Raw genomic sequence first — 26627 nt, forward strand, 5'->3', positions numbered from 1 at the left:
CCGCAACCCACACACGCGAGTGCGCGCAAACGAGCGTGTCTTCTTGCCTATTAAAATTTCACACACGTTTCTACACAGCTTAGGAGACATGATGTATCCTTATCGCGTTGTCACGTGCTTGCCAGCGTCACGTGACATTTTTCATTACGTGGAAGCCATTTTTTAGTCGTCAAGGTCGTAGCAAATGGAGGTGTTCGCTGGTTGCTGCCCTACTGCTGTACACTTCGTGTTATCGGTATATCCCCCAACCAAATGTTTAACAACACAAGCTCAAGTTGTATTCCTCTGCACCCCGGCTATCAGCAGAGGGTATAGCGTCATGTCTAGTCTATCTTTACGACTCGAAAGATAAAGGAAAACAAACAAATAAAGGTCAGATCCTACAAAATGTGCTGCCACCGGTTGTAAGTATCGCATGTGCTTGTGCTTCACACTGTGGCTATGTTAAAGTAAATACACCGTATAGCGGAAACACACCGAAAATAATAATACTATTAAATCGCCTCACGTGACCCTGACTCCATTGGTGCTTTCTGTGTTGTGTTTAATTTCATTTTCTTCTCGCGTGACTGAGTTCAAACAAAGCGACGATCGGGCGACGCGTGGCGTAGGTCGACGTCGCGAGATTGATGGCTGGACGTTTTCCTTTTTTTTTTTTTAAATCTTCCTTCCCGCAAGGTCTTCGTGCAATGGGAGGAGGGAGTGTAGGGAAGCGGGGAGGCGGAGAGACAGAGATTCTTCTTTAAAAAAAAAAACAACCGAAAAAGGTTGAGGTCCGTTAGGTATGCAAAGAAACTTGATAACAGTTGTATTTCCACAGTTGGGTGAAATGGTTTTCTAGTTATTTGATAATCCTCTTTAAAGACCAACCTGAATGGTTTGTTTTTTTTTTTTGTTTTTTTTTTGCAGATATCGGTATAGGAGATATAAACCTAACCTGTAAATTTTAGCTTACTAAACCCATCCATTAATTAACTTTCCGCTTTAAACGTACGCTATTCGCACCTGCTATCAACGAGTTCCGATAACCGTGTACTACGTCACGTTAGTGCACCATTCACAAAGTTGCCAGCCGTCAACTCCAAACATAGAGAGAACGAGCGACAGTTTGATTCGGGCGTTGAAAGTCTGCATTTCTCGTGCTAAAGTAACAGCTTTTCAGAACCACGAGGAATGCAGACTGTCAGCGTCCGAATAATCCAAACTGGGGCTCATTCTCTCTCTGATTGGTGTTGACTGCTGGCAATGTTGTGAATGGTGCACTAGCGTGACGTAGTACACTGTTAGCGTGACGTAGTACACTGTTAGCGGCGCTCGTTGATCGCAGGTGCAAATCGTATCTGATAATTAATTAATGGATGGCTCAAATTTACAGGCAATCTTCATATCGCTTATATCTACTGATATCTGAAAAAACGCAAACCGTTCAGGTTGGTCTAAGAAGAACTAAAATACAGATTAGATAATGTATTTTTAAGACGACACTTCTTTCATAGCATTCCATTAATCAAGTTAAATGCTAGATTTGAAAATATTTCAATTTCTGTTTCTGGGGTATATGCGTTGCTCGTTATCTTTTTAGCCTCTCCTTCAAAGCAGTTCCGAATGAAGCGCGACTGCCCATCCCTTCCAAAAGTTGTACAAGCAGGATACTGCGCAGCAAGGTGACGGTGTGGTAGTTGACAGCTTCTCAGCATGACCTTTACCTAGACAAGGAATAAATTTAATTAAAAATGGGAAACAAAGCTCAGTGGGATGTACACCGCGACTGAAAGAAAGCGCATAATACCCTCGAGGCCTGTAAGGCTGGGCCGCATCTTCCCGGGTCATAGATCACTGTCCGACGAACACACGCTTCAAAGCAGTCCACCAGCTTACCCTTGGAAAGTCGTGCCTGAAGGAAGTTCCGAAGGCTTTCGGCAAAGACAATCTGCATTTTGAAGATGTGTGAGAGAGGTGTGAGTAAAATTGTGCGTGTGTATGTCTCAAGCCCTCATCAGGGCCCTTCACGCGCTTTGCACGAAACCCTGAGGTAGCGAGGGACGAACTGTGTGTCACTACTGTTGATAAATTTCCCTGCCCCATATCTCCTCCACCTCATTCGCCATCACAACACCTCCAAGGCCATACCTCCGTGGTATCCACACCTCCGGACCATGCGTGCGTGCGTGCGAGCTCACACGTGTGTATGCATGCATATGTGTGTCTGTTTGTGTACTTGCCGAGTATGTGAATATTTCGTGGTTGGAAACTGAGTGAGAGAGCTATTTTTTTCCCCTAAAAGTAACGTGCCCTAAAAGTAACGTGGAAGATTGACAGTGTTTTCTATAAGCAAAACAGACTGTGCGGATCAAATAATTGTCGAGTTCGAGCCGCAAGGCACAACAACAAGTTTAACCAGCCTTCTGCATGATTTGTCGTCCTTTCAAACTAGACCTCGTGTAATGATGAATTCCTGTCAACAACATCAACCGTGACAACAACGTCAGCACGTACATAGCTGCGAGACTTAAAGCCTCACGTTTCTCTCCCTTTTTCATCCCTCGGGACGGTCACGTGCTTTGCATACAGCCTGGGTGCAGCGAGGGACGATTGGGGTTTCATGACTGTCGGCCGAGTTCGATCGCGTGGAGGATAATACCCCCCTCTTCACCTCCTTCATCATTTCCCGTCCTCACATCTGAAGTCTATGGAGGCTCCCTCTTCTCTTTATCCGTTTTTTTTTTGTGTGCTTTTCTTATCCTGAGCTGTGCATCTGAAGAAACAAATTGTTGAAGATGATGATGATGATGATGATGATGATGATGATGATGATGATGATGATGATGATGATGATGATGATGATGATGATGATGATGATGATGATGATGATGATGATGATGACGACGACGACGACGACGACGACGATGATGATGCACCCGATCCGACCCAGAGCCATTACAATAACTGTAATTATTACATGCATTTCGACTTTTTTGTTGAGGAGGTAGATGGCCTGTATGATAACATCTTCAAGCTTCTTGATTACAGGGATAGGGCAGCTTTTACGCTCACGCACACACAGACACAAAGACACGCACAGTTTTACTAACTTCTCTCTCTCTCACTCTCACACACACACATACACATATTTCAGCCCACTCAACATCTGCCATGTACACCTGACAAGGTTACACGAACACCGACGATGCATTGTTGCCGGCAGTAAATCCTTCAAGATGACAGGCCCTGGACGAAGAGGAGGAATAAAATAGTGTGTCCAGTCATAGGAAACAATACCGCGTTTGTGTGTGTGTGTGTTTGCGTACGTGTGTGTGTGTGACAATAAAGCCTTTTCTCTTTTAAAAAAGAACGAAAGACTAAATTGCAAAGTCTCAAATTTTGGAGTGGTTTTTTTCCTGTTCGGCAAGAATTCTCTTTTCGCATCAAAGAAGCTTATAAATTCTCTGGTTAATCCGTGAAAGCTTTAGTTCCTCGATAAGATGGCGACAATGCTGGCGACGATGTCCAGGTGTTCCCAACACCCTTACATCTCAACCGTCAACCGACCCCGTCCTTTTTAAGAGGATCTGGTTCTGTAGGAAATGCCTTATCAACATCCGGGGATCAGACGCCCTTTGTCCGGAAGCAAGCGGTCAGTCGATAACCCGGATGTTCTTCGAGGCGCCAGAGCTGTTGCAAAAGACGGCTTTGGTTCTAATCTGATCATGGCAAAATGTTCACGGTGTGCTTCCTACACAGACTGTCGTGTTGTGCACTATGTCGGCATTGTGTCATGCTCGCCCTCGCACAGCGTGTCGTCACGGATGCACGCACTGCGTCACGCAATGCTGTCACGCTCTCGTTGTGCTGTGTGTGCTAAACAATGTAGTGAACTGCTTTTCTTTTTGTGTTCTGTACATTGTGTGGTGTGCTGCCATCGCGTTTTCTATGTATTGTGTTCACCGCATGGTGTGGTGTACTAATGTATTTTTGTTTGTGCGTTGAATTTTTGTGTAGTGGACTACTGTCACGTTTTCTGTGTTGTGTATACTACATGGTGTGTTGTACTAATGTTCTTTTCTTTGTGTTTTGTGTACATTGTTTAGTGCACTACTGACACGTTTACGCGTGACATTGAGATGAAAAGCCCGCGATCGAATGTTTTTGAATAAGTATTAGCCTTTAATAAAGACAACCAACTGTGATACACCGTATTAAAGAGCAATTTTTTTTACTTAGTGTGACTTTTAAGAATTATAAGTTTTTATTTTCTTCTACTAAATTAAAATGAAAAATTGTAAGTGTGTGGAGACAGAGAGAAAACGGGAAATGAGGTCAAAAAGTGGAACTCACTCTTGCTGACCGTCTTTTATTTTATCCGACGGAGTGATCTTATCTAGAACTTGTTATGTCATCATGCAGCTACCGTCCCAGGTGGACTAAACCTGAAAACACCGTTCAGCCAGAAATACTTCGCCTGAAAACAAATTATAGTAGATTATAAGAACCCAACCCTACGCCAGACTTGTATGCCTCCATAACAACGAATGAATGAGGCTGTTGACACAAAAATGAATTCATGTTGACAGCGATCACTGCAGCAAGAATACGTTTTAGTCAGTTGAGAAATTTCTGGATTCTCCCCTGTCGGAAAATTTTATGCTAAGGAAAAAGTTCATGATCTTGGGTCGACCCCCGCATCCCTAAGCTGTGTGTGGGTTTTTTTTTTTTCTAATTTATGGGTGTTTCCTGGGTCCTGTCATATTCGTCTCCTTCACCACGGGCCTCCATTATGTAGCTGAGTTCAGTTCACAGCGGGTTCCATTTTCCCATCTTAACAGTTGTATCAAGGTGAAATTAGAGGTTCTAGGCAACACAAGGTTCATTTTCGTCTCACCTTTGATTTTTTTTAATTTTTTTTTAGAGAAAAACACAGCCCTAAGGTGAGTTTCTGTAGAGACTATGTGGATCATACACAACGCGGTAACAAGATTCACAGTACCTTTCCACTATACAGCTAAACGCATTGTAATTAAAGCTTTTGACAAGACAGAAGTATTAACTTCGTTCTCAAGTATAACTTTTTAGCGTCTACCTACTCTTCAGTCCTCCACAAGCAATTTACCACCACCCGCATCTTTCTCTGTCTTTTATCTCAATCTCTCTCTTCTCTCCTCCTTTAGAAGTAAGGTGTACTTGACTGTCGACTGGATCAGGTCTTGGTTCGAGGCCTGCCTGTGCATGTGGCTAGAAATCTTCCCTCAACAAACAGCTGTCCCACAGACATATGTAAAGATGTTCTGGAAAGGCGGAAAGAGTTAGCTGAGATCTGTCTTCCATATCCCGTACCTAGACACTGTGAACCACTTACCGCCCCTGCAGCTAATTTGACATTATATATATATAAGAAATAAAACACTGGCAGTGTTACTGTGCAACTTCAACAGCGGCCATGGGTGTGCTGCCTTCTCTATGGCGCGGTAAACATATGCTTTATCACGATTATCTCGCTATACTTTGTCTTGACCGTGAATAAAATATGTGGACCTGTCACACCCAGACACGCACGCATGCACACACACACACCACACACGCATGCTCTCTCTGTCTCGCTCTCTCATACACAAAAGAAAGACTGTCTCTCAACAATGTTTAGACCTAGCTAGGATGTAGACCTCTTGCTTTGTCATATTCACTGCGCGTAGCAATGATGATCACTAAAAAAGTTCTTTATTTTGAAGATTCCTTTTGGAACAGTTTGTGTAGCATTAATGTAAGGCACTTTTTTCTATGACTTATTGTTGTCTTGATGTATGGCTACGTGAACACGGCTTCCTTTTTGGACATCACCAAAAATACAAAAAAAAAAAAACTGCTTTATTGTCATCGTTGATAAGGTAACAATCTTTTTTTTTATTATTTTCACAATGCCATTCGCTGTAGAAATGGCCTCCTTGAGGTCTAGTTCCAAATTTCATAGTTTCACTGGGATCTGACTGCATACACTTAAGTGCAAGCACCTACAAGCGAAATTTTTTTTACAAAATATAAAAAATCGCTTTTACTTGTTGATGTTCCCTTAACATCCACGAAATGCTGCGCCTCTCCTGCATAGAATTACAATTATGACAACTTGCATTCAGTGTTATAGCTCTCTCTCTCTGTGTGGAAAGATTTACGGTTTTGAGAGCACATGCTGTGACCTGCGTTGGCGCTGCACAGAAAAAACACACACACAGGTGCATGCTGACTCGTAAATATACTTGCATTTATTCGGGGACGACATATCTACCATCATATATAATATCATACATATTATCAGGCACAATACACTCGTGGGTACATAGGCAAACGGGGGACCGGTCATTTCGCCACAAGACCATTTCGCCCCACAGTAGGTCAATTCGTCTAACGTTAGTCCATTTCGTCCCGAGACCGAAACGTCAAATCGTCCCTAGCCCAAAAGACGAATCAATCATCGATGAAACAAGTAGCTATTAGCATCAGATATTACCGAAAGAGCCATACATTGTTCGAACAAGATAGATAAGCAAACTCAGCTGTCTATTTTAAGCAGAACCATGAGAATAAGTTTAGCCATCATTTTACTTTTAAAAAAGGCCGCTTGCAGAGAACGGCAAATGACAAATGACTTACAATGGAAAATAAACATGATTTTTCTCTTTAGACAATCTTTTAAATTAAAGATTTTGTCATCATTTTATTGTTAACTTTATATTCTGACTTTTTTCTTCTTTTTATTATACTATTCAGAGACTTTGCTGATCGGGACTTTTTTTTATTTAGCTACTTGTTTGATTGGTGATCGATTCATCTTTTGGTCTTGGGACGAAATGGACCTACCAGGGGTGAAATGGTCTTGGGGCGAAATGACTATACATAGGATAAGCACACACACTCATACACGTGAGTAAAAACACGTGCACACGCAGCCACATATTAACATTCACATACAAAGAAAGCGAATTCACACACCAACGCACTCAAACATTCAAAATGTCCTCTATGGTTTAATCTGTCTCCGTGCCATCAAAGTACTATATGACAACTTCGACATTAAAAGGAAAGATTAGCCGATCGTTTTATCAGAAATGGCATGCTGACATCCTTAACAACGAGAGATTTACCGTATGACCGCGCTTAAACCTACTTTCCTTTCATTCCTATGGAAACGCCTTAGACTGATTCTATTCAGAATTGACTTTTCTTGAAATTGAAATCTTACATTGAGACACTGTTACCAATGTCCCACGTGCCAGATGGGCTCATTGCGATGGATTATATCAAACATATACATCATAACATCAGCTATATTAAAGTCGTGCACATGTCTGCGCGTGCGGGCTTATGAAATGTGGGAGCCAGTACTCAGGCGTGTGTATGTCTAGATATGTGCTTGTGTGTTACACGAACAGACGTGAAAAATAAAGTCAAACCTGATGGTCGATAGCTGTTGCAGCTGCCACACATGGCAGAACAGGAACGAGGTGGACAGGAATGCATACAGTAGCCATCTGTCGCGCTCGCCCGAACACACAAAAACACTTACTTGCATATATGCTTTTGCATACTCAGACACATAGCTGCAAGAGCACATAGCATTGTGCACATTAGCATCACACTTGCAAGTATACAGCACTCGTGTGTGTGTGTGCATACACAGGGGGAACCCCCTTCCAACACAAAAACACACACACACATGCGCTCAAACTCGTGCACTCATGCAAACAAGCATACGCGTATACTATATCACACACATTCAAACCGGTTTATTTTCATACACACTTGTTTTCATGAACTAGATTTTTCCAAGTTATTACTGTGTGCTTAAGAGGAACATAGCAATAAAACGCTGTTTTATGTTGTTTATTAGGATTAATGCTGTTAACATTTTAAAACTGAAGTTACACTGGCACACTTCGTAACAGAGGCTGAGATGATGTTTTTAATTTTAAATCTGACACAAAAATAAAAGAAAGAAAAATAATTAAATAGTTAAAATCATTCTTCGGGATCACTTATCTTAAAATCGTAACTTAAATATACGTTCCAAATAGTGATCACAGATTTCACCTGAAAAATCAATTCTTTCATGTGGAGTCAGCGGCAACAAATGGACTAAAAGTCCCTTTGATGTACAAACTATTTCGCATTTGGAGCATGCAATGTTCATACACACTACGATAACGATCTTGAATTTTTCAATCGAGAAATGGGTGAAAATGGGTAGATTTTTGGGGCTAAAATAGTTGTCTGCTACCGAAACTGGAGCTCGAGCATCTCGACTGAAGTTAGCAGAGTACTAAACTGAGTTTAGCTTCCAGCTAGGCATTAGCAGCCAGCTAGCGGCGTTCTAAATGAAAGAAACGAAGGCCTAACAATAAAGAAATTGAGTCTTGAGTCGCCGTACCACTTACCACAGCCCCTCATCATCCTGCATTTTCGAATAATAGTGTTACAGCCAGTAATGATACAGTCCCCTTATCTTCTTGTATATAAATAAGTATTCGAATACTGGTCAGTGTTACAGCCAGTTTACTGACTCATCACGTGAATACCTAAAACATCTGTTCTGACTTCTGAGTCAACCGGACATATAGGTGGCCGTAAAAAACGTCCGACGGTCGATGCTTACATGCGTGGCACATCACGTGATCATGCTCCAGCAAAACATGTTGCTGGGAGCAAGTACGAGCACATCTTTCATCCTGCCATATGGCAGTCTATAGACACAAAGTTTTATGTGATCTGTTGTGTGCGTCCGTGTATGTATCATTATTATTACTATTATTCTATCGGTGTGCTTATATTTTTGCTTCAAGCGCTTTGAGTGGGATAAAATATTCTTTAAATTAACTTTAAGATTATTATTAAAGCCTGGAACATTAGCACAATGCAGTCCTGTGTACCAGCCAAGACACGTTATAAACCCATGCAACTCTTTAGTGAAGGTTATGAGTTGATTTACTTTTGTTCATAATGGCCAGCAGTCTTGGAGACCACGTTCTTTAGACAGGCATGATTAAATGTAATTCGTCCATACAGGCTGTAAATGTAAAATATTTTGGCAGAGGCAGGATTGTAACACTTCCATTCAGGCTGAATCTGATATACGTCGGACACACGATCATAGCAGTTATGGCAAGAGAAGGAACATTTGCGATGCTAAGGAACAGAAAGAAAATGATTGATATTTCCTAAATTGAGACACGCCATGAATATCAGCTACTCAGTAAAGAAATACTATATGTATATTTCTCGTTTTTCGTTTTTCTATATCTTTGTATTGTTTTAACAGCAAATTGAGCTCGCCGATCAGCGGGGAAATGCGCGATAATAATAATAATAATAATAATAATAATAATAATAATAATAATAATAATAATAATAATAATAATAATAATAATAATAATAATAATAGCTAAGTTGCTGTTTGGAAGAATCCCAGAGTTACTTTCAAATTTTTATTTTATTGATTTTTAGATATTTTATGAAAATGGAATGTTGACTAAACATAGAATCTTCTCAATTAAGGCCACTTGTAAAACCTAAATTCAAAAATATAAAAAAGCGCTTTCATCGGCCGTGCCGAATTCTCGATATGTAGAAGAATATATTTATTTAACGAGCTCATGTCCTTTTAGCAGTCTTCACTCACAAAAGTAGTTTGATGTAAATGAACTTCTGGATCTTTATATCAGCTCTAATGTGTGAAATAATAAGGATGTCTGGATATTGTGAAAATTGATTTCGTGATAGCGAGAGGATTACGTTTCCATTCCTGTAATTAGCATGCGTGTGAAGACATTAAAATTAATGAGCATTCCACATCCTGGATCTTGGACTGAAATGTGTACAAGCTTTCACTACCTTTACTTTCTCTGAGGTTAACATCGCTCTCTCCCAGAGCTTGCATCTTGGTATCACCTTCGAAGCATCATTATCTCTTGAATCTCACATCAATGCAATTTAAGTCCGTCGTCGTCGTCGTCGTCATCGTCGTCCTCCGCCTCCTCCTCCTCCTCATCATCATCTTAGAGTGTCAACACCAGTTGTTTTTTACTTTCTAAAAATTGAAATGGACCACTAATATAGCATTTATTAGAATAGCAATGTTGATGCATCATATAAACATAGAAAGTAGAAACAGTGTACAATGTTCCAATAAAGTGGAAAAAGTACCAGTCTTCCAGTGTTGGTACACACGCATACAGAAACCTCACAGCTACAAACGGCCATCCAACACCATTACTGCTGTATATCCTTTTATCTCCTCTCTAACGCTTTATAGAGAAAATGTGCAAAACTGACGGGTCCGGGTCTAATTCGGGCATGAGGACTGAGGGAGATATCATCTGTGTGTAAATGAGAGGAAGTGTAAACTTTTTGTTACAGAGATTGTGTGTTTTAGAGAGAGAGAAAGGGTGTGCGTGTGTGTGAAAGAGTGTGTGTGTAATCATGTGAGAGAGAAAGAGAAAGAATGCATTATTGTGTTTGTTACTGCTCTTCTACTTTCCCCTAATAATAGATAACCCTTGTATCTTGCTACCATGGTCTGTCGTTATCACGAGCGGTCCGGTGGTGCAACGGTTAGCGCTGTTAGCGCCTGTCACCAATACAGTGAAGGTTGGCTGCCCTGAGTTCATTTCTCGTCTCGGGCACGCTGATCTTTCTCTGCACGTGGCATCTGTTCACAGGGTTGGCTGCTTGCCGTAATATAGCCTTAGCTGCTGACACGGCGTAAAACACCAATCCCCCCCCCCCTGTCGTTATGACGTGACAGAATCCTGCATCACGTTACCATAGTCTACGTCGTTATGACGTGACAGAATCCTGCATCACGTTGCCATGGTCTACGTCGTAATCACGTGACAGAATCCGCTCATCGCGGTGTGCACGTGTGTGTTCATGCAAGCGAGTCTTTATACGTGTGCGTGGAGCTTGTGTGTTATACGCATGATTGCTCACGCAAGTTGACTACAACGATCAAAATCATAATATTCCAACGCCTTCGCAATCACAAACACAACGACGCAAACAAACAGACAGGTAGACAGAAAGATGGGTGGGTGAGGGCGAGAGAGTTTCCTGTTTCATAAACACTTCAGCAATTGATGGGGCGAGCCAATATTACCACTATAGCTTCGTCTTGATTGAAAGTGGGTCGACCTGCCACCACCCATGAACCATAAACATTATATGGCCACAAGAGAGACTGGCTTAGATTCACAAAGGGAGTCGACTAAGTAGCCAAGGGTCTTATCTAAAGAGAAAAGTGGCTACACCAAAACATGGGGATTATGGACGTGACGTCACTCAAACTATCAAAAAGTCATCGCTAAGGTTTAGGGCAATGATTTATGTGTTTACACTTTTCCTGTCTCGATGACTGAGGACCTGACCTGACCTGGCTGACCTTATTCGGTGCGGTTTGGATGAGCTGTGAAGTGTCATATGTTGCTTTACGAATACTGTCTACAATACTATGCCATTTCATATGCTTTTTCTTTCTGCAAGTGATACGCAGGGCTGGCTACTATGGCTTTATCTGTTGGCTTGTGACAAAACCCTCTCTCGCTCACACTTTTCAATATAGCGGCCCAGTAACGCTTGTCACCAATACAGTGAGGGTTGGCTGTCCTGCGTTCAGCTTTCGGCTCGGGCACGCTGTTCTTTCTCTGCACGTGGCATCTGTTTACAGGGCTGGCTGCCTTGCCGATCAAGCTTGGGCGAAAATCACATCCTCTTGTATTTGCATACGGTTGTGCTGCTGCTGGAAGAAGCGTGGTTTCTCACAGCTACAGACTAATCTAGCATTGTATGTCCCAAGACTGCTCGTCGTACCTCTGCGTGGTGACCATATCCACTGGGCAAGTGAGCCACAAGGCTAAGCACTGCGTATCTAGAGGAGAAAAACTCGGGGATGGGGATGGGGATGGTGGTGGTATACTAGAAATCATTCAAGCGATTCAAGGCTGCCCTAGAGCCAGCAAGGGCCCCGAGGCAGACGACCTCTCTGGGCCCCTTGTAATTGTAATCGTCAATTATTTTCCCAGTATATAATAATATGTTTACAATTTGATTGGCAATATCAACATTTCATTCAGTAATGGAATATTGACTAGAAACATTAGGACTAATGCACTAGGATCTACATCACTACTTGAACACATAAAGTTGTTTACACGTGACTGGCTCGTAAATGAGAAAAAAAAAAAAAATGACGGTAAAGGCTCAAACTTGTAGTGTACCATAGAAACAAATCTCCAGAGTGAGGAATGTTCCATTAACTTTTCCTCAAAACAAAAAAAGAAAAGAAGGAAAAAATCCACTGACCAGGGCCGGGACCCCTTACAGCCCCGAGCCCTGGTACCCTGCCCCACCTCCCGTCAGGTATGATGAGCCCATTCCCCAGACGGGGCACGAACGTCGGGGATCCCTTGGAAGACAAGCATTCTCAAAAGGTAGTCGCGAGTCACTTCCTCTTGTCTCTGATTATGGCTCGATGTCCGCTGTAGGTGCGAAAAAAAAATGATGGTAAAAAAGATCGTGATCGGTGACGAACTAAAAGGTTGAGCTTTGTCTTACAACAGACGTGGCTTTACCGTTGTATGACCTCCAGGGTTCACGTCGACATGGGGCGTCACTCTGGAGGAGCCTCTATTACCATTTCCGGGTCATTCAGCTATGAACTCAACGTTAGTGGAATATACTGACAACATATTCAAAGAAGAAAAGTACTTGTGTGTGGTTGAATTTCACATTCTTCTAAAGCTTTGTCTTAATATTACAACTTTTCCGATTTGCTTTTGAAGATTTATGATATCATCATCAGCGTTCTTTAATATTTTACTTCATTAGTTTCTCGGTTCTTGAATGTTGTTGCAGTTTCATATTTAATGTCAGAGGATCGAGTGTGTGTATTTTATTTCGATGAAGACAAATGAATGGATATAGAATTAAGAAATTTATGTTGAACTTTAGCAAAATTTCTTGCTCAATAGTCAGTTAGCAAGACATGGTCGTTTTCAGCGTTGCATAGTGTACAAGTACGTATTACAATAACACCCTTCCTACAAAGTTAAATTCTTTTTTAAAACTATGCTGGTCAGCAGAAAAAAAATTTCAATGGTACTTATTTATATTGTAGGTGTCACCATGGCAATGATGGACAATGTCGACTTTCTTGTCTCACATATCCGGCATTCATTTATTACAAGTGATGACACGGGCATGTGTGAGCTAATCATTGAGTGTGATGTCAATGGTAATGACACTCGAGGATCACGCACTTTCTCATTTAGTGGTCCACTAAAAAGGTATGAAACCAATTATTTTGAGAAGTTTAGTTAATAATTTAATAAAAATTTGATGGTGGATTAGTATTATTTATTTTGATCAAAGCCTTTTTGAGTATATAGCTTTAGAAGAAACAATGAGTGTAGCATCTAAAATAGTATCATACTTCTTAATTCATTTGTGTTCCAGGGAGATTTCAAACCTTAGTAATGTAAGTGACAGTGGACTTGACACATCAGATGGTGACCTGTCACATTCTTTGGACATTCTTCCTGACATGGATTATGGTAATGTATTTTATAAAAATGGTGTTGTTTAAAATATGTGACTTTATGTTCTCTTTGTTGAAAAGTGAATGTTTCCTTGCACTCACCAACTAAGAAAATTATAATGATGTATATATTAAATGTCAAACAATATGCATCTTTTTTTACTGTGTGACACATTTGTGACCTTTTTTTGTGCTTACTCTTAGGTGCACATCGGCGGCGGTCAAATACAGCTCAGCGACTAGAGAGGCTTAAGAAGGAGAAACAAGTTCAAGGGAAGATAAAAACTGTCTCTTGGAAAGCTCCACAAGCATCTTTGACAGGTAAAATATGTCATGCTTTATTAGGACAAGACAAAGCAAGATGGAAATTACAGAAGTCAAAAGTGGCTATGGACTGATTTATTTAACATAATCTGAATGAGAATATTTACTGCCTTTGCTCAATGATTTAGAGTTTTCATAATTCTCATTAGCTGAAGGCTTCCCCAGTTTAAGACTATTGAATGGAAAGGGTTGGTTTTCTAGTCACAGCCAAGAACAGTCTCACTCCACCTTCAACAACTTTTCTTTTTTAAATTACAGTATAGTTCATAGCTCCCACATTTACAATATTGGCTAAAGACATGTATAAGTGTTTTTGAGATATTTTTTAAAGAAGAAAAGACAAATGGAGTGAAACCAGATCTGCCCCATGTGTTTGCAGCTGAAGAGCTTGGGTATTTATTTGAAAAGAAGGATATCAAAGACAACACAGATCTTGTGCAACCACAGGGACCAGCGAAAGTGATGTCTGGCTTGACCAAACAGCTTGAGAATGTTGGCAAGATGGGAGAGAATCCATTCATGGAATATGCAAGATTTGATGGCAGGGTATTTATATTTGATATTTCTGGATTTTAGGTCTACCCCATCCTCAGTCCAAACCTCCCCATTTCATTTTACTGAAAACTGATTTTAAAGAGGAAATAAATTATAGAAAGAAAAGCTCTTTCATACCAAAACAAACACTAACAGAACATTTAAAGATTCAATATATGATAGTAACATGTTTGGTTGGAGGTATTGCTTCTGTTCACTCAGTCTAGTTGGTCAAGCTCATGTGTATTTATTCAAATATGAAAATTTTCATTAGAGCTGGCAACATTCTAAAAGTCAGCTGTGAAATCAGCATTTCAAAAAGACAAGCATAGAAAGCATAGCCATTGCACTGGTAGATTAACTTGATTTTAGAATATGTTTCTGTCTTAGGATTGATTCTTCAGTGCAGTTATAAGATTCAGGAAAGATGATGATCTAGAATTCTGTAACTCAGCTCTGACATACTGATACCGTATACCAGATTCATTAGAGCCTAAGCATGTACTGCTGACTAAGAGCTGGACTGGAAGTTATTTAAAAAATTTTCTGTTCAAGAACCATCTTCTATGTTGGTAGGGAACTGCCTTTAAATTTATTTCTTACATAATGTCAAGATTCATTATAAAAAAAAAATGCCTCCTAGCATCTGCACATAGTTAATCATAGGCATAATGTTGTGAAATGTTCCATGTTGCAGTCTAGTGTTGGCCTGATCACTAAGAAGATAGACATTTTCTTGTGTATGGCACCACCAGATCAACGGCCCTATCCCATGACTGTGGTTGTCATGTCATCAGCTAAAGTTCAGGATCTCATTGGGCTTATTTGCTGGCAGTATACATGTGAAGGAAGAGAACCCAAACTTGAGTAAGTGAATTCAGTTGTGTGCCATGACGTGACTACATATACAGTGATGGTCCCCTGTCTGTGGTTGGTGGTCCGATGGCACAATGGTTAGCGCCTGTCACCAATACAGTAAAGGTTAGCTGTCCTGGGTTAAGTTTTCGTCTCAGGCACGCTTCTTTTTCTCTGCATGCAGTATCTGTTTACAGAGCTGGCTTCCTTGCTGTTAGTTGCTGGCTCAACATAAAACACACTCCCCTCCCCACCCCTGTCAGTGGTGATGCTGGTGTAGACAAGCTCATTACATTGCTAGTTGTAAGTTTGTCAAATGCGCTGTATGACCTAAGGACAAAAATGCATTTCTTAAGTTGTGATATCTGACTGACAAGTGATTTTTCTATATGCTCTGTATCTTTTTATTTTATAATTCCTTTAATCGGATATTAACTTGTTCTCTGTTTCTGATTGGTCTTGTGCTTTGTAATGCTTCTTAGCTGTCGACATGAAAATAAGGTCTATATGGTTTTATATAGGATAAGGCTCTTTTCCTTTATGATGGAAAAAAATTAAAATACATTTTAAAATGCATTTTAAAAACTCTTTAGTTTTCAAATCCCATATTTTAAACATAGGCATATGAATGCACCTTCAAAGTTGAAGTTTGAATCAGCAAATTAGCATAAAGAAAAGATTGCTTGGAGCATGTGATTTCAAGACTGAAATGCATTTCACGGTCAGAGATATGATCCTTATCCTAGATTTTTATTCATCTTAGGAAAAATGTCACGAAATACTGCCTGCACATTGCTGAAGATGATGGAGAAGTTGATGCAGATTTTCCAAGCCTAGATAACCGAGAACCTGTGTCAAAGTTTGGGTTTACCAAGTTGGCTCTTGTGGAAAACAAGCCATCAACACCTAAGTCCACATTTGTTGTCACAGTGTAAGTTTATAACTGTTGCCAGTTAAAAGTCAGGGTTTTTTTTTTTTCCTTTCAAAAGGTTTCGACTAAAGATGCCAGACTGAGGGATGTTTTCTTACACTGCTAGGAAATATGTATATGCCTCTGAAGGTGTTGCTTTGTGCATGAGAATTTGTGTACTTAAGTGCATAAGCATTTGTATTCTTGCAAGCACGTGCAATGCTTATAAGCAGATATAAGACAGTTAATGATCCATATACATAGCAGTATTTCTAACTTTTAAATGCGAAAAGTCTTTTGTTCATGAAGCTTTGTGGTTTGCTACAGAAGAAATATTTCTCATATCTAATTAGTCTCTTACCAATGTTTTTTAGTGTAAAAGATTGATCAAACTGTTTCTTCACTTAGAGAATGAAAGAGCACAGCACTGCTGCAATACAAGTTTATTTAAAACTCACTCATGGATATTTTTAAGGTTTGATACTGCCATCAAAAAGGTATTGCTGAAAGAGTTTTATGTACATTCTAAACAGAAACATTCCAAATCGAGGCTTTAACAAGTTTCAGTTGGACACAATTAACATTCCAATGAGAGCAATCTTGCAGAAAGTCATCAATAGGAGAAAGATAAGAGTTCGTCCAGGTATGTGTGCACACACACATGCATGGACACACAAGCACATGTTCACACACATATATATATCCTTGCTATTTCTTTAATACTTTTCTCAGCATGTGGCATCTATTTAGAGAGCTGGCTACTTTGCCATGATATAGCCATCGTTGTTGGCTCGGCCTAAAACACCATTTCACACCCCCCAAACCCATTTTTTCTAAAGCTTGAACACATGCAACTCATGATTTTTGTAAAAAATTGGATATAAATATGACATTATTTGGATATGGTTACAACTAAATAAATTTAATGAGAATTTTCTTATTTTTTTCTAGGCCTTGATTATAACCTGGAAAAACAAAAAGAACCTGGTGTTGCTGTGGACCTTGACCAAACTTTGGCTCACATGGACACATTAGAGTTTTGCCTTGTCAGAGAAAACAGTAAGAGAGAGAGAGATGCATGTAGAAGAGTGTCAGCAGGGAAAGGATGTATACATTGGTTGGCATTGTGTTTGTAATTGGCATTCCTGCTTACATGTTTATGACGAACCTGGTTAGCAGATCAATTTCAGTAATTTTAATGCCATGCAAATAATTGAGGAGATAGATCAAGTAGTAGAGAATGTTTTACACCAGCTTCATTAAATGAACATTTTTTGTCCATATGCTAAGGGGTGGAGGGGGTTTGAAGATGGAATAGAATTCAACTTTCACACTCTTCCCAAAAGCTAACCTCTCCAGTACTGCATGCAAACTAAGACAGAAATATTTTCATCGTCTGTATTTAGGTACACGTGGAGATTTAGACGAAGTACCCAGAAATGATTCTTCCAATGTGGCTGATTCCTTGACCAGCCACCAGTACAAGTCTTACATGGTTACCATGGTGCACAAACTTCGTGCCAACACAGATGTTCATCTTGGTGAGAAGTGCCAGTGGAGTGATCTTTCAAAGTCTTTATTAACAGACTAGAGTTGCAGGATGGTTTCAAACAGGGAGTTGGGGGTTGGGCGGAATTCTTATTTCTTAAGGTTGCTTTATTAAATTGATTTTTTTTTTTCATGAGTCTGAAGATTTTTTGGTGTCTTAATTTGTTCATATTTTTTCCTTCAGGTGTGAGTGGAGAGAAGGTAGAAATAGATCCTGTAGCTGTCAGGGGAACAGCCCGTCTGTTTCGTCAACGTGCAGTGACCTATGAGGCTGATAGCATTGCCGACTGTCATTTGCTAGAGAAAAAAGCCAATGGTGAGTATGACTACTGTAGACCATGTAATGATCTTTGATAGAAATGTTTGTGAAAATCTGTCACTTTAGGTGCCTTGCATGTTACTTATGTCTACATGTACATATATTCTGTGAAATAATAAGCTTGTTTTTTTCTGTCATGTTCTCTCTCCACAAACGTAGCAATACAGAAGTAAGTCTTGTTTGGCTTATTGTAGCATACAAAGTGTTCCAACTTTTCGAAACATTACATCTTCGTGTGAATAGTATATTGCCTGTGTGCAGGACGTGCCGTGTTCCGTATGACATACCTGATCAGCAATGACTACAAGCACCATGACTTTGAAGCTGACCAGGATGTTGCTCTGGAGATCGTTCAGAAACTAAAAAACATACTTGAGCTACGCCTCAGTCCTATTAGGAAGGACTTTATTGCTACACAGGACAGAAAAGTGAAAAAGCGTGATTCTTTGAAGTATTCTGTATAGCATGCAAAAATGTAGGTGCGAATGTGAGAGATGGCGTGTGTGTGTTGGGGGGAGGGGGCAAAGGGAGAGGGGATTGGTGGAGAGACAATAATGCATGCAAGCAAGTGTTAAGTTGACACCAATATGTGTGTGCACTAGGGATGTCCTTCCATGGTGATATTAGATTAAGGGGCAGGGAAGAAAAACTTTGACCTGTTGGCTGTTGCATTTCCAAGTAGTCTCTTCTTTAGACACTTGTTTTATTAATACTTTCTGATTATACGTGACATACTGTTGTCCTAAAAATTTTAAATATCTAGTCCCTGATAACATTGGACTTTTTCTTGTACATTACTAGCATACCTAGAGCACTCTTAATCCAGAAATATCAACCTACCTCCAGTATATTGTATCTGCAAGTCTCAAATCTTGTCAGCTAAAAAGAGGAGTTTGCAATAAAAAAAAAAGTTGCAATACAAATACAACTCTATTTATTCAGTAATACTAATATGATGTAACTGTTATGATATATGAATAAATGTTAACTATTTAAGCATTTTCTCTTGTCTATATTTTTAAGGCTTTTAAAGACTTACTTGATTGGTGATATCAAGCTCAAAAAACTCCTTTCATATCACTTCTTAATGCCTCGAATGTAAAATTACAAGGAGAAACACAAATCTCGTGAAAGTAAATAAAAATGATTTCCTAACCTATTCAAACATCTATTTTCATCTGAACTAGTGGCATCATTGCTGACCATGGCATGGCTGACACAAGTTGCTCAGACAAAAAAGAATCCTGAAATCCCAAATACAGGCACAGGAAAACAGTAATGGAATAAGCATTCATACATTCCAAAAGGATTCATCATTGAGAAGACCATGGATCAACTTTGTGTGTGTAGAACTATTTTTACTGCACCTACACACTACTCTGTTGCATGGGAACGCCACTTTGCTTCTTACTGTTACCCAATAGGATATACGCTGAGGGTTTTGAGGTACTACAAAAGGGTGTTCTTCCAGGGTCTATACCTAATATATAGAAGCATGCTTTTCTTGTCCAGTAACAGAGTAGATGCACAAACACCTCGATAAGTGTATTTCAAATAAAGCCACAGTATTATAGCTATGACCAGTGACACAATATGTTGTTAATAACATGCACACAGTGGTAAGGAATATCTACAGCATATACCGAAAATATATCTCTGCTTTTCCATTTTAAAAAAATTTGTGCAAGCAAAATTTTACTTTATTTTTTTTTTTACACTAACAACCGTATGCGCAACTAAGCCCATATAAAAATGCAAATCAGTACCAAGCATAAATCTTCACAAGAGGCTTTTGTTACTATAATTAAGCAAACATAAAACTGTAATGGTCACCTGTGGCTTGCAAAATTTGGTGAGCATCAGCATGCTGACCATGTGCTATTGTGCAGCCACTCTTCATCATCTGCTGCCTGGGCATATCGTGTTTGGAGTTTTGAACCTTCACAATCCTCAATTTCCAACATGTAAGGTTTAATACCTTCAAGGAAAGTGAACATTTTTTCACACTTGTCTTCGACAGTAGAGCACAATAAATGAAGATTTTCTGATCAATCCCATGTATTGCTCCATCATATGCTTACTAAGACAGTGTGGATCCCATCAGCTGTGAGGTTGCATGCAGAAGAAAGATTTTGCAGCGCTTGCTGGCTATAGGTATACATCGCCAACTGGCGCCAACTGCCATGTTTTAGGTGCTGAAATTTATATTTTCTCTTCTTACCAGAATAACTGGGACCAGTCAGGTGGGTCTTTAAGATAAACAGTTTTGCCGTTTTCCATCTTATATCTGACTTCTTGTCCAGATCAGAGCACTAGGAGATTGTTGTTTATTTAAAAAATAAACTTATGTGAAGGTCCCTGTTGTTTTTGTTGCATCACCTAAAAGAAATTCTGCTACTAACTCTTCCATTTCTTATTTTATTGTCGACTTTTGATCTCTCACTTCATATTAGTCATGCTTATTCACACACAGAATCAGTGTAGCAAAACAAGTTTTCCTACTGTAAAAGTTTGACAGCCTGTGTTCAGCAATGGGAGCATGACATTTTAAGTGAAAGGGAGATAAAACTGGAGAGCTGATTAATGTCTCGCTCACTCCCTTCCTCCTCCATGTCTAGTTGTCTATATTTGCTCTGTAATGTTCCTGGCAACATACTCCAAGCAAAGAGCATATGCCCAAACCCTGTCACTGCTAAATCTGCATTGTTAAGTCCTGACAAAATCCCTATCATATCGTTATTTTCATTTACCCCTGGACTATCTTCAGAACACAGAATCAATCATGCCATATAATGAACCTTCACACTATAACAAATGCTGGACAGTTTTATTAGAATCCAAAGACCACAATATAAATAGAGAAAACTTACCTATATTTATAAATAATATCTGAAGGCTTCTCTCTCTCTGCATTTGTAAAGGTTTCTAGATTCAATGTCTTGATGTATGGTTAAAAGACTTTCCATACAGTGCAGCAAATAAAGTCATGTCCTATGGACACCATTGTCATTGCAATGAATTCCAATTCCCTGCCTTTTTTTTCAGTCACAACATTTGCCTTGATCACAGATTATACATTGCACTGATGTATTTGTCCCTTTTAATGCCTGGGGTCAGCCATACAACTATTAAGTAAAGTCACCTTCGGCATTCATTTGGTCATACAATTCTAGCAGGATGTAGGCATCAAGTGCTGCAAAGATAAAAACATGACACTCTTAGTCAGTATCAGCAGCCTAAAGTACATAAAAGCATGATATTGCAACATTTTATTTTGTGGATACATAAATATGCTTTAAAACATTAAAAAGGAATACAGGTGAGAATTAAAGATGAATTTAAAAAAAAAAAAAAAAACCTTCTATTGCTCAAATGCAAAACTATTCCAGTTAGTGGCAGTCGCTAAAGTGCCTGTCAGTGAGAATCAGGGGTACTCGGTTTGTATCTCAGTTCCAATACACCTCACTCTGGATGTGACATCTGTTTACAGGGTTGATCATCGGTGATTTTAACCAGATACTTTGGTTTCCTCCACCCCGTGTATTGTTCTGTTTATTTTTGTGTACATAAAGTGCTTTAAGCCTGGTTTGGGGGCTATAGGACTATCTAAATATTCACTGATACTATTAAAAGAAAAATTTAATGTGAGATGGTATAAAGAGAAAGCAGAAACATGACGTCGACTATGTATTCTCACAACATCAAGACATTTATGACTTGTCATATATTTATGTTCTTTTTTCATAATATTACCTGCATACTGTAGCTGAGCTGGACGAAGAGGACGGCGCTCCCAGTTGCTTAGCTGCTCTCTTTTATCAAGTTCTTTACCCAGATATGCATATGACAGGCCTGCAAGGCCTCGACGGCTTTCTGCACAACCAGCACCGAGCTAAACACTCAATTCCACTTGTGAGGAAATATCTCTGTTATATCCACTAATCTAGCTGTCATGCTCAACAAGTTATATGTAGAAACTCACTTTCCACCTATTGTATTCATAGGAATGCTAGTTTCAGAGTGATAGATTACTATATTTAACAATGTCCAATCAATTTACAATCTCTTAACTGCCTTATGCTTGAGGTATAACATTTGGTATCATTTATGTGGTATCTAGCCTTTAAATGTTGAGTTACAAATTGCTGTACAATACATCCTATAATTAAAAAATTTTGCCTGTTTTTTTCACAAAACCATATTTTACAAATCGGGCCTTAACATAGACTGAGCCTTTGACTTATTTAGAATATTTAGAAGGAAACTGTATGCAATTTGGTAGTCAAATACTCACTGTTCTCACCCTTTATATCTGACAGTGTTTGAGGATTTAGTTTCTGCAAGAGACAAAATAGGTTTTTAGTATGACCAGATATGACCTCATTATTAATCTCAACAATAAAGTAAATTTGTAGAATACAGGACAATAATTGTGTTTCATAAAATGGTGATTGTTTTCATCTGCTAATAATTTACCATAGTTACTTATGTATGAGCTATCAGCTCTCAGGATGTAAATTTAGTACCTGCAGTGAAATATCTCTTAAATCCAGCACACCCTGCCTCTGATTAAGCTGTTCCCTCAGACACTGGAGTGTTGTACCTAATAACTGTGCATCAACATCCAGATTATAACCTGAAATTTGAAAGCATAGTTAGCTACCACTTTATTTTGAACCATGAGTATACCCAAACCACATTTATTTGTATCACTACACCCTTTCTACGTTTATGTTCCTCACCTTCCAGAGACTGCTGAACCCTGTAGTATTGAGACACTAAATAAAAACTGACTGGTACATGGGGGGGTCCTAAGTGTTGACTAGCACTAGTTTTATAACCTGTTTGAACTGTAAAACAAGGTCATACGTTAAAAAAAAAAATTATGAATGGGTTAAATCTGATTTCTTTTATTTTATCAATACATCTGGAAAGCTATGCGCCTGTGTCAGTATCTTACCAATAGTCAGCGTCTGGTCACTGCCAAAGAGGATAAAAGCCCAGCCAATCCACTCCTCTGTACTCAGAATGTTTGACAAGTGGGGTACATCAAGAAGGTACACATGATCCTGGACAGCAATTTGAACGAGGACCACACGTCTAATTGAAAAGATAAAAATCTTTCTGCATATCTACAGAACTTTAAAACCAGAATTTCATTAAAATCACTTAACATTTAAAAAGCGTTTTACTACAGTATTTAACATCATTAAAAACTTGACCAAAAGTGAGAGAAAACCCAACGATACAGAATTTGGAATGTCATGAAGTCATATCTTACTGCTGAGTCCTTTTCACAAGATTCAAGCTGAATTCACAGTCAAATCCAATCTTGGTACCTGGCTGATTTAAAAACAAAAGAAGAATATTTGATTACCTTTATCTTTTAAAGGAAGGAATTTTCTATATACACAGCACAGAATATCTATCAAGAAATATATTTTATAATGAGTACATTCTTTTTGTCAAACACACTAAATTGTACATCCTAAGAAAGAATGAACATGAGCGGACAATGAAGCTGAAGCAGTAAAATCTACTATAGTAGTCTACAACAATTATGCAGCAGTCTATAGAACAGTGTACATTAATTATGAAGCAATATATATATTCGTCTACAACAGTTATGCAGAAATCTATATAATAGTCTATAATAATTAATCAGCACCATTTAAGGAAGCATAAACCTACGACCATTGTAATTTCTTACACCTGTAAAATCTAGCAAAAGCTCTTGCCTACCTGTGAAATAGACTTGACCATAGTTTGAAAAAGGTGCTTTGAATTGACCATTGTCATCTTGACAGTTTGTGGGAGGCAAAGAAAACGTTCTGGGTCCTCTGTTTCCTTCTTTCCATGAATGTGCACTGTACTGTTCCCATCATGTCTGGAGAAAAAGAACATAATCTCCTTTTTAAAATACATTTGCTTCACCATTCTTTACTGTTGATATACAACTCAAATTGACAAATTCTTTTCTGGAACAAATGGTACAAACAATTCAGAATCAACAGCAGAACTGTGACATGAACAAATATAAAATGCTAATACCTGAGTTTGGCGACATCATTTGGGATAATCCTGTCATCCATCTCATAATAGTTTGCTAGATGAAGGGCCTCTGCAACTAGGTGGGATCGATCCAGTACGTTTACGATTTTGGGAAGGAGATTTTTGTCATTGGCAATGATAGCATCCTAAATCAACAAAAGGCATCTGTAAATGAAGCTTAAAGAATACTTGAACTAAAAGTAATCCAATGGATTAAAAATAACATAACATGTTTGAAAAAATATTATCAATACAATTAAATATTTCCCATATTCTGGCACTGAATGGTCTAAAATATTGAATAAATAACATGTTTAACATATAACACTGGATAATACTTCAGCCAAACAAGAATACCAGGCACAAACCTATACTTACCTGCAAAACTTCACGAAAAGCTGCGACTGATATGCCATCCTTAAAACAAAACAAAAAATATCAATCTGATAATATTCTTTCCAAATATTTTTATGTTTTTCAGTTTGGCAAGTTTTTAAAAATATGTCATGCATATTAGTTTATTCCAGTAATTGTCCTTTTTAAGATTCTGCATGAAAGGAATCCATTCCATCATCTCACAATTATGCATTCAGTAGCAGCTGATATAAAGAACACTTTCTGGCAAATTATTTAAATATTTTAGGCAAAGTTAATGAACAATCTATTCAAATTACAGCCCATCAATTGTAATGAGCTAGGCACATTAATATATCCATACACTCAAACAAACTGAAATAAACTAGATTTACACCTATTTCATACTGAAACAAAATAAAAAATATCCATACCTCTTGTAATCTTTTCACTAGGAAATTAAACGTCCCCATAAGTGAACTTTTCTGTGTCTATAAACAGAAAATAAAACAGATGATTAATAATAAGTAATAAATTTAAGTGTTTACATGAAGGTACTTGGGCACATACATTAAGTAGGCATTAAATGAACCTTACAATCACTACACCAAGAAAAATGCCCACTCTTTCTTACACACACATACATATATATATATACCTAAATACACACACAGGATAGAGGAAACCATAACAACTTTAGAAAATCATCAACAGTTATATCTGTGACAGGTGTCACATCCATGAAGAGTATCAGAACAGAGATCCCACGATACCTGGTTCTCACTGTCGCGGTGACAGGCACTTTAGTCACCACACACCCATGATTTCAACAGTACCTTCCACTCCAAAATAGATGACTCAATGAAACTTTTAAATTCCTCCTTTTTTCAGTTTAGCAATTAATCAAATGCATCAGAACTTGAATACCATAATTATGTGTGGAGACATGACATTCTAATGATACAATGAAATATTACATCAGGAATGGTGGTTTGATTGGTAGGTGGTGTAAGGATCTGGTCCACTGGCTTTGCATATCCACCATGTTCACCATTAGAGACTGAAGCAGCATGCTTTACTGTTCTGTAAACAAACAAAATGTTGCTAACTTGCTGTAAAACTTATATTATCAAGTGATCATAATCTATCTCAACCTTCACATGCTCAAGGTTTTGTGTTTTTATGTGACGTGCAAGTTGCTGATCACCTTCCATTTTTTACCTTAATAAACATCCATCTTAAAGAGAGAGAGAGAGAGAGAGAGACTGTGAAAATGAAGAGGTGAGAATGTGCACAGAGAGAAAGTGGTGCTGGCTTTCTGTGATCCACGAAGTTTATTAAGCATGTCACTGTGTTGCTCAAACAGTATAGAAACCTGCTAATCTTTATGGACTAGCTGTATCTTCGTTCTGTATGATGACATGTAAGAGAAACGCTTTTGAATAACACGGACTATTCATACAGTTTATAGTTAATATAACACGATATATCAGATCAGAGAGAGAGAGAGAGAGAAAAAAAAACGATTCTCATTCGCGCGTCTTTTAAAAAGGTTTCGGATAAATCTCATCACGTTTAACTTACAGACAGTCAGGATGACCCAAACATCGGTGCTGTTGGAATTTTATAAAAACTGTAGTTATGACTTTGTGCTGATCAAAAGATTTGCAGATTCGCGACGTTAATATTCTAATCATGGTAGGCGATCGTTTATCGGACTATAGCATCCAAAAAAACTAAAGAAGCAATTGCGTGAAGAATCTTATAATGTCTCTAATGCTGCAGACCCATCGTTTTATCGAATATCAGGCTTAAAAAGACCGCATATTAGATGCTTATTACCAAAAAGACGAAAATGATCACATGCACAACGCTTTTTGTTACTTTCTGTTTCTAGGCTGTGGACCGTTTATTGAAGTATCAACGGAAACAGCGTTGGCAGTAACGAAAATATGAGATTCAGACCATTTGAAGATGTAACCATTTGCAAACAAGCTATATAAAGAAGCTTCAGTTTTGAGGTTAGGGCCAAAGCGATATCAAAGGTTCTTATGCCATGTATGTTCCCTAGAATGTTTACATCTAGCATGTTGGTAAGGGTTTTATTTACTCAACTGATCAGATCGATATTTAAATGCTTTTAAAGTCTTTTAATCGTT

The 26627-nt window shown here is 38.7% G+C and overlaps 2 protein-coding genes across 4 annotated transcripts; one reads left to right on the plus strand and one right to left on the minus strand.

The window, feature by feature from the left end:
• The first annotated feature begins 11933 nt into the window (after positions 1-11933).
• LOC112576128 (target of rapamycin complex 2 subunit MAPKAP1-like) lies at positions 11934-19059 on the plus strand. 3 transcript variants are annotated; one of them, XM_025258386.1, is made up of 12 exons: positions 11934-12740; positions 13154-13322; positions 13492-13589; positions 13778-13894; positions 14277-14443; positions 15129-15298; positions 16050-16217; positions 16730-16839; positions 17148-17255; positions 17603-17737; positions 17929-18060; positions 18307-19059. In XM_025258386.1, the coding sequence occupies exons 2-12, from the start codon at positions 13162-13164 to the stop codon at positions 18525-18527; spliced, it is 1587 nt and encodes a 528-aa protein (XP_025114171.1). In that variant the 5' UTR covers positions 11934-12740; positions 13154-13161; the 3' UTR covers positions 18528-19059. The 3 variants fall into 3 exon arrangements, with proteins under 3 accessions (XP_025114171.1, XP_025114170.1, XP_025114172.1); XM_025258385.1 differs by having other exon boundaries at positions 12641-12746; XM_025258387.1 differs by having other exon boundaries at positions 12641-12746; positions 18325-19059.
• Positions 19060-20875: 1816 nt separating this feature from the next.
• On the minus strand, positions 20876-26428 carry LOC112576178 (exonuclease mut-7 homolog). Its single transcript, XM_025258454.1, has 12 exons — positions 26053-26428; positions 25446-25551; positions 24903-24959; positions 24493-24531; positions 24115-24260; positions 23806-23950; positions 23345-23406; positions 23024-23163; positions 22590-22699; positions 22358-22400; positions 21817-21936; positions 20876-21256 (listed from the first exon to the last, which is right to left on the minus strand). The coding sequence occupies exons 1-12, from the start codon at positions 26163-26165 to the stop codon at positions 21192-21194; spliced, it is 1146 nt and encodes a 381-aa protein (XP_025114239.1). The 5' UTR covers positions 26166-26428; the 3' UTR covers positions 20876-21191.
• Positions 26429-26627: the final 199 nt, after the last annotated feature.

Source organism: Pomacea canaliculata, linkage group LG11 (assembly GCF_003073045.1).
Source record: "Pomacea canaliculata isolate SZHN2017 linkage group LG11, ASM307304v1, whole genome shotgun sequence".
NCBI classification, from domain to species: domain Eukaryota; kingdom Metazoa; phylum Mollusca; class Gastropoda; order Architaenioglossa; family Ampullariidae; genus Pomacea; species Pomacea canaliculata.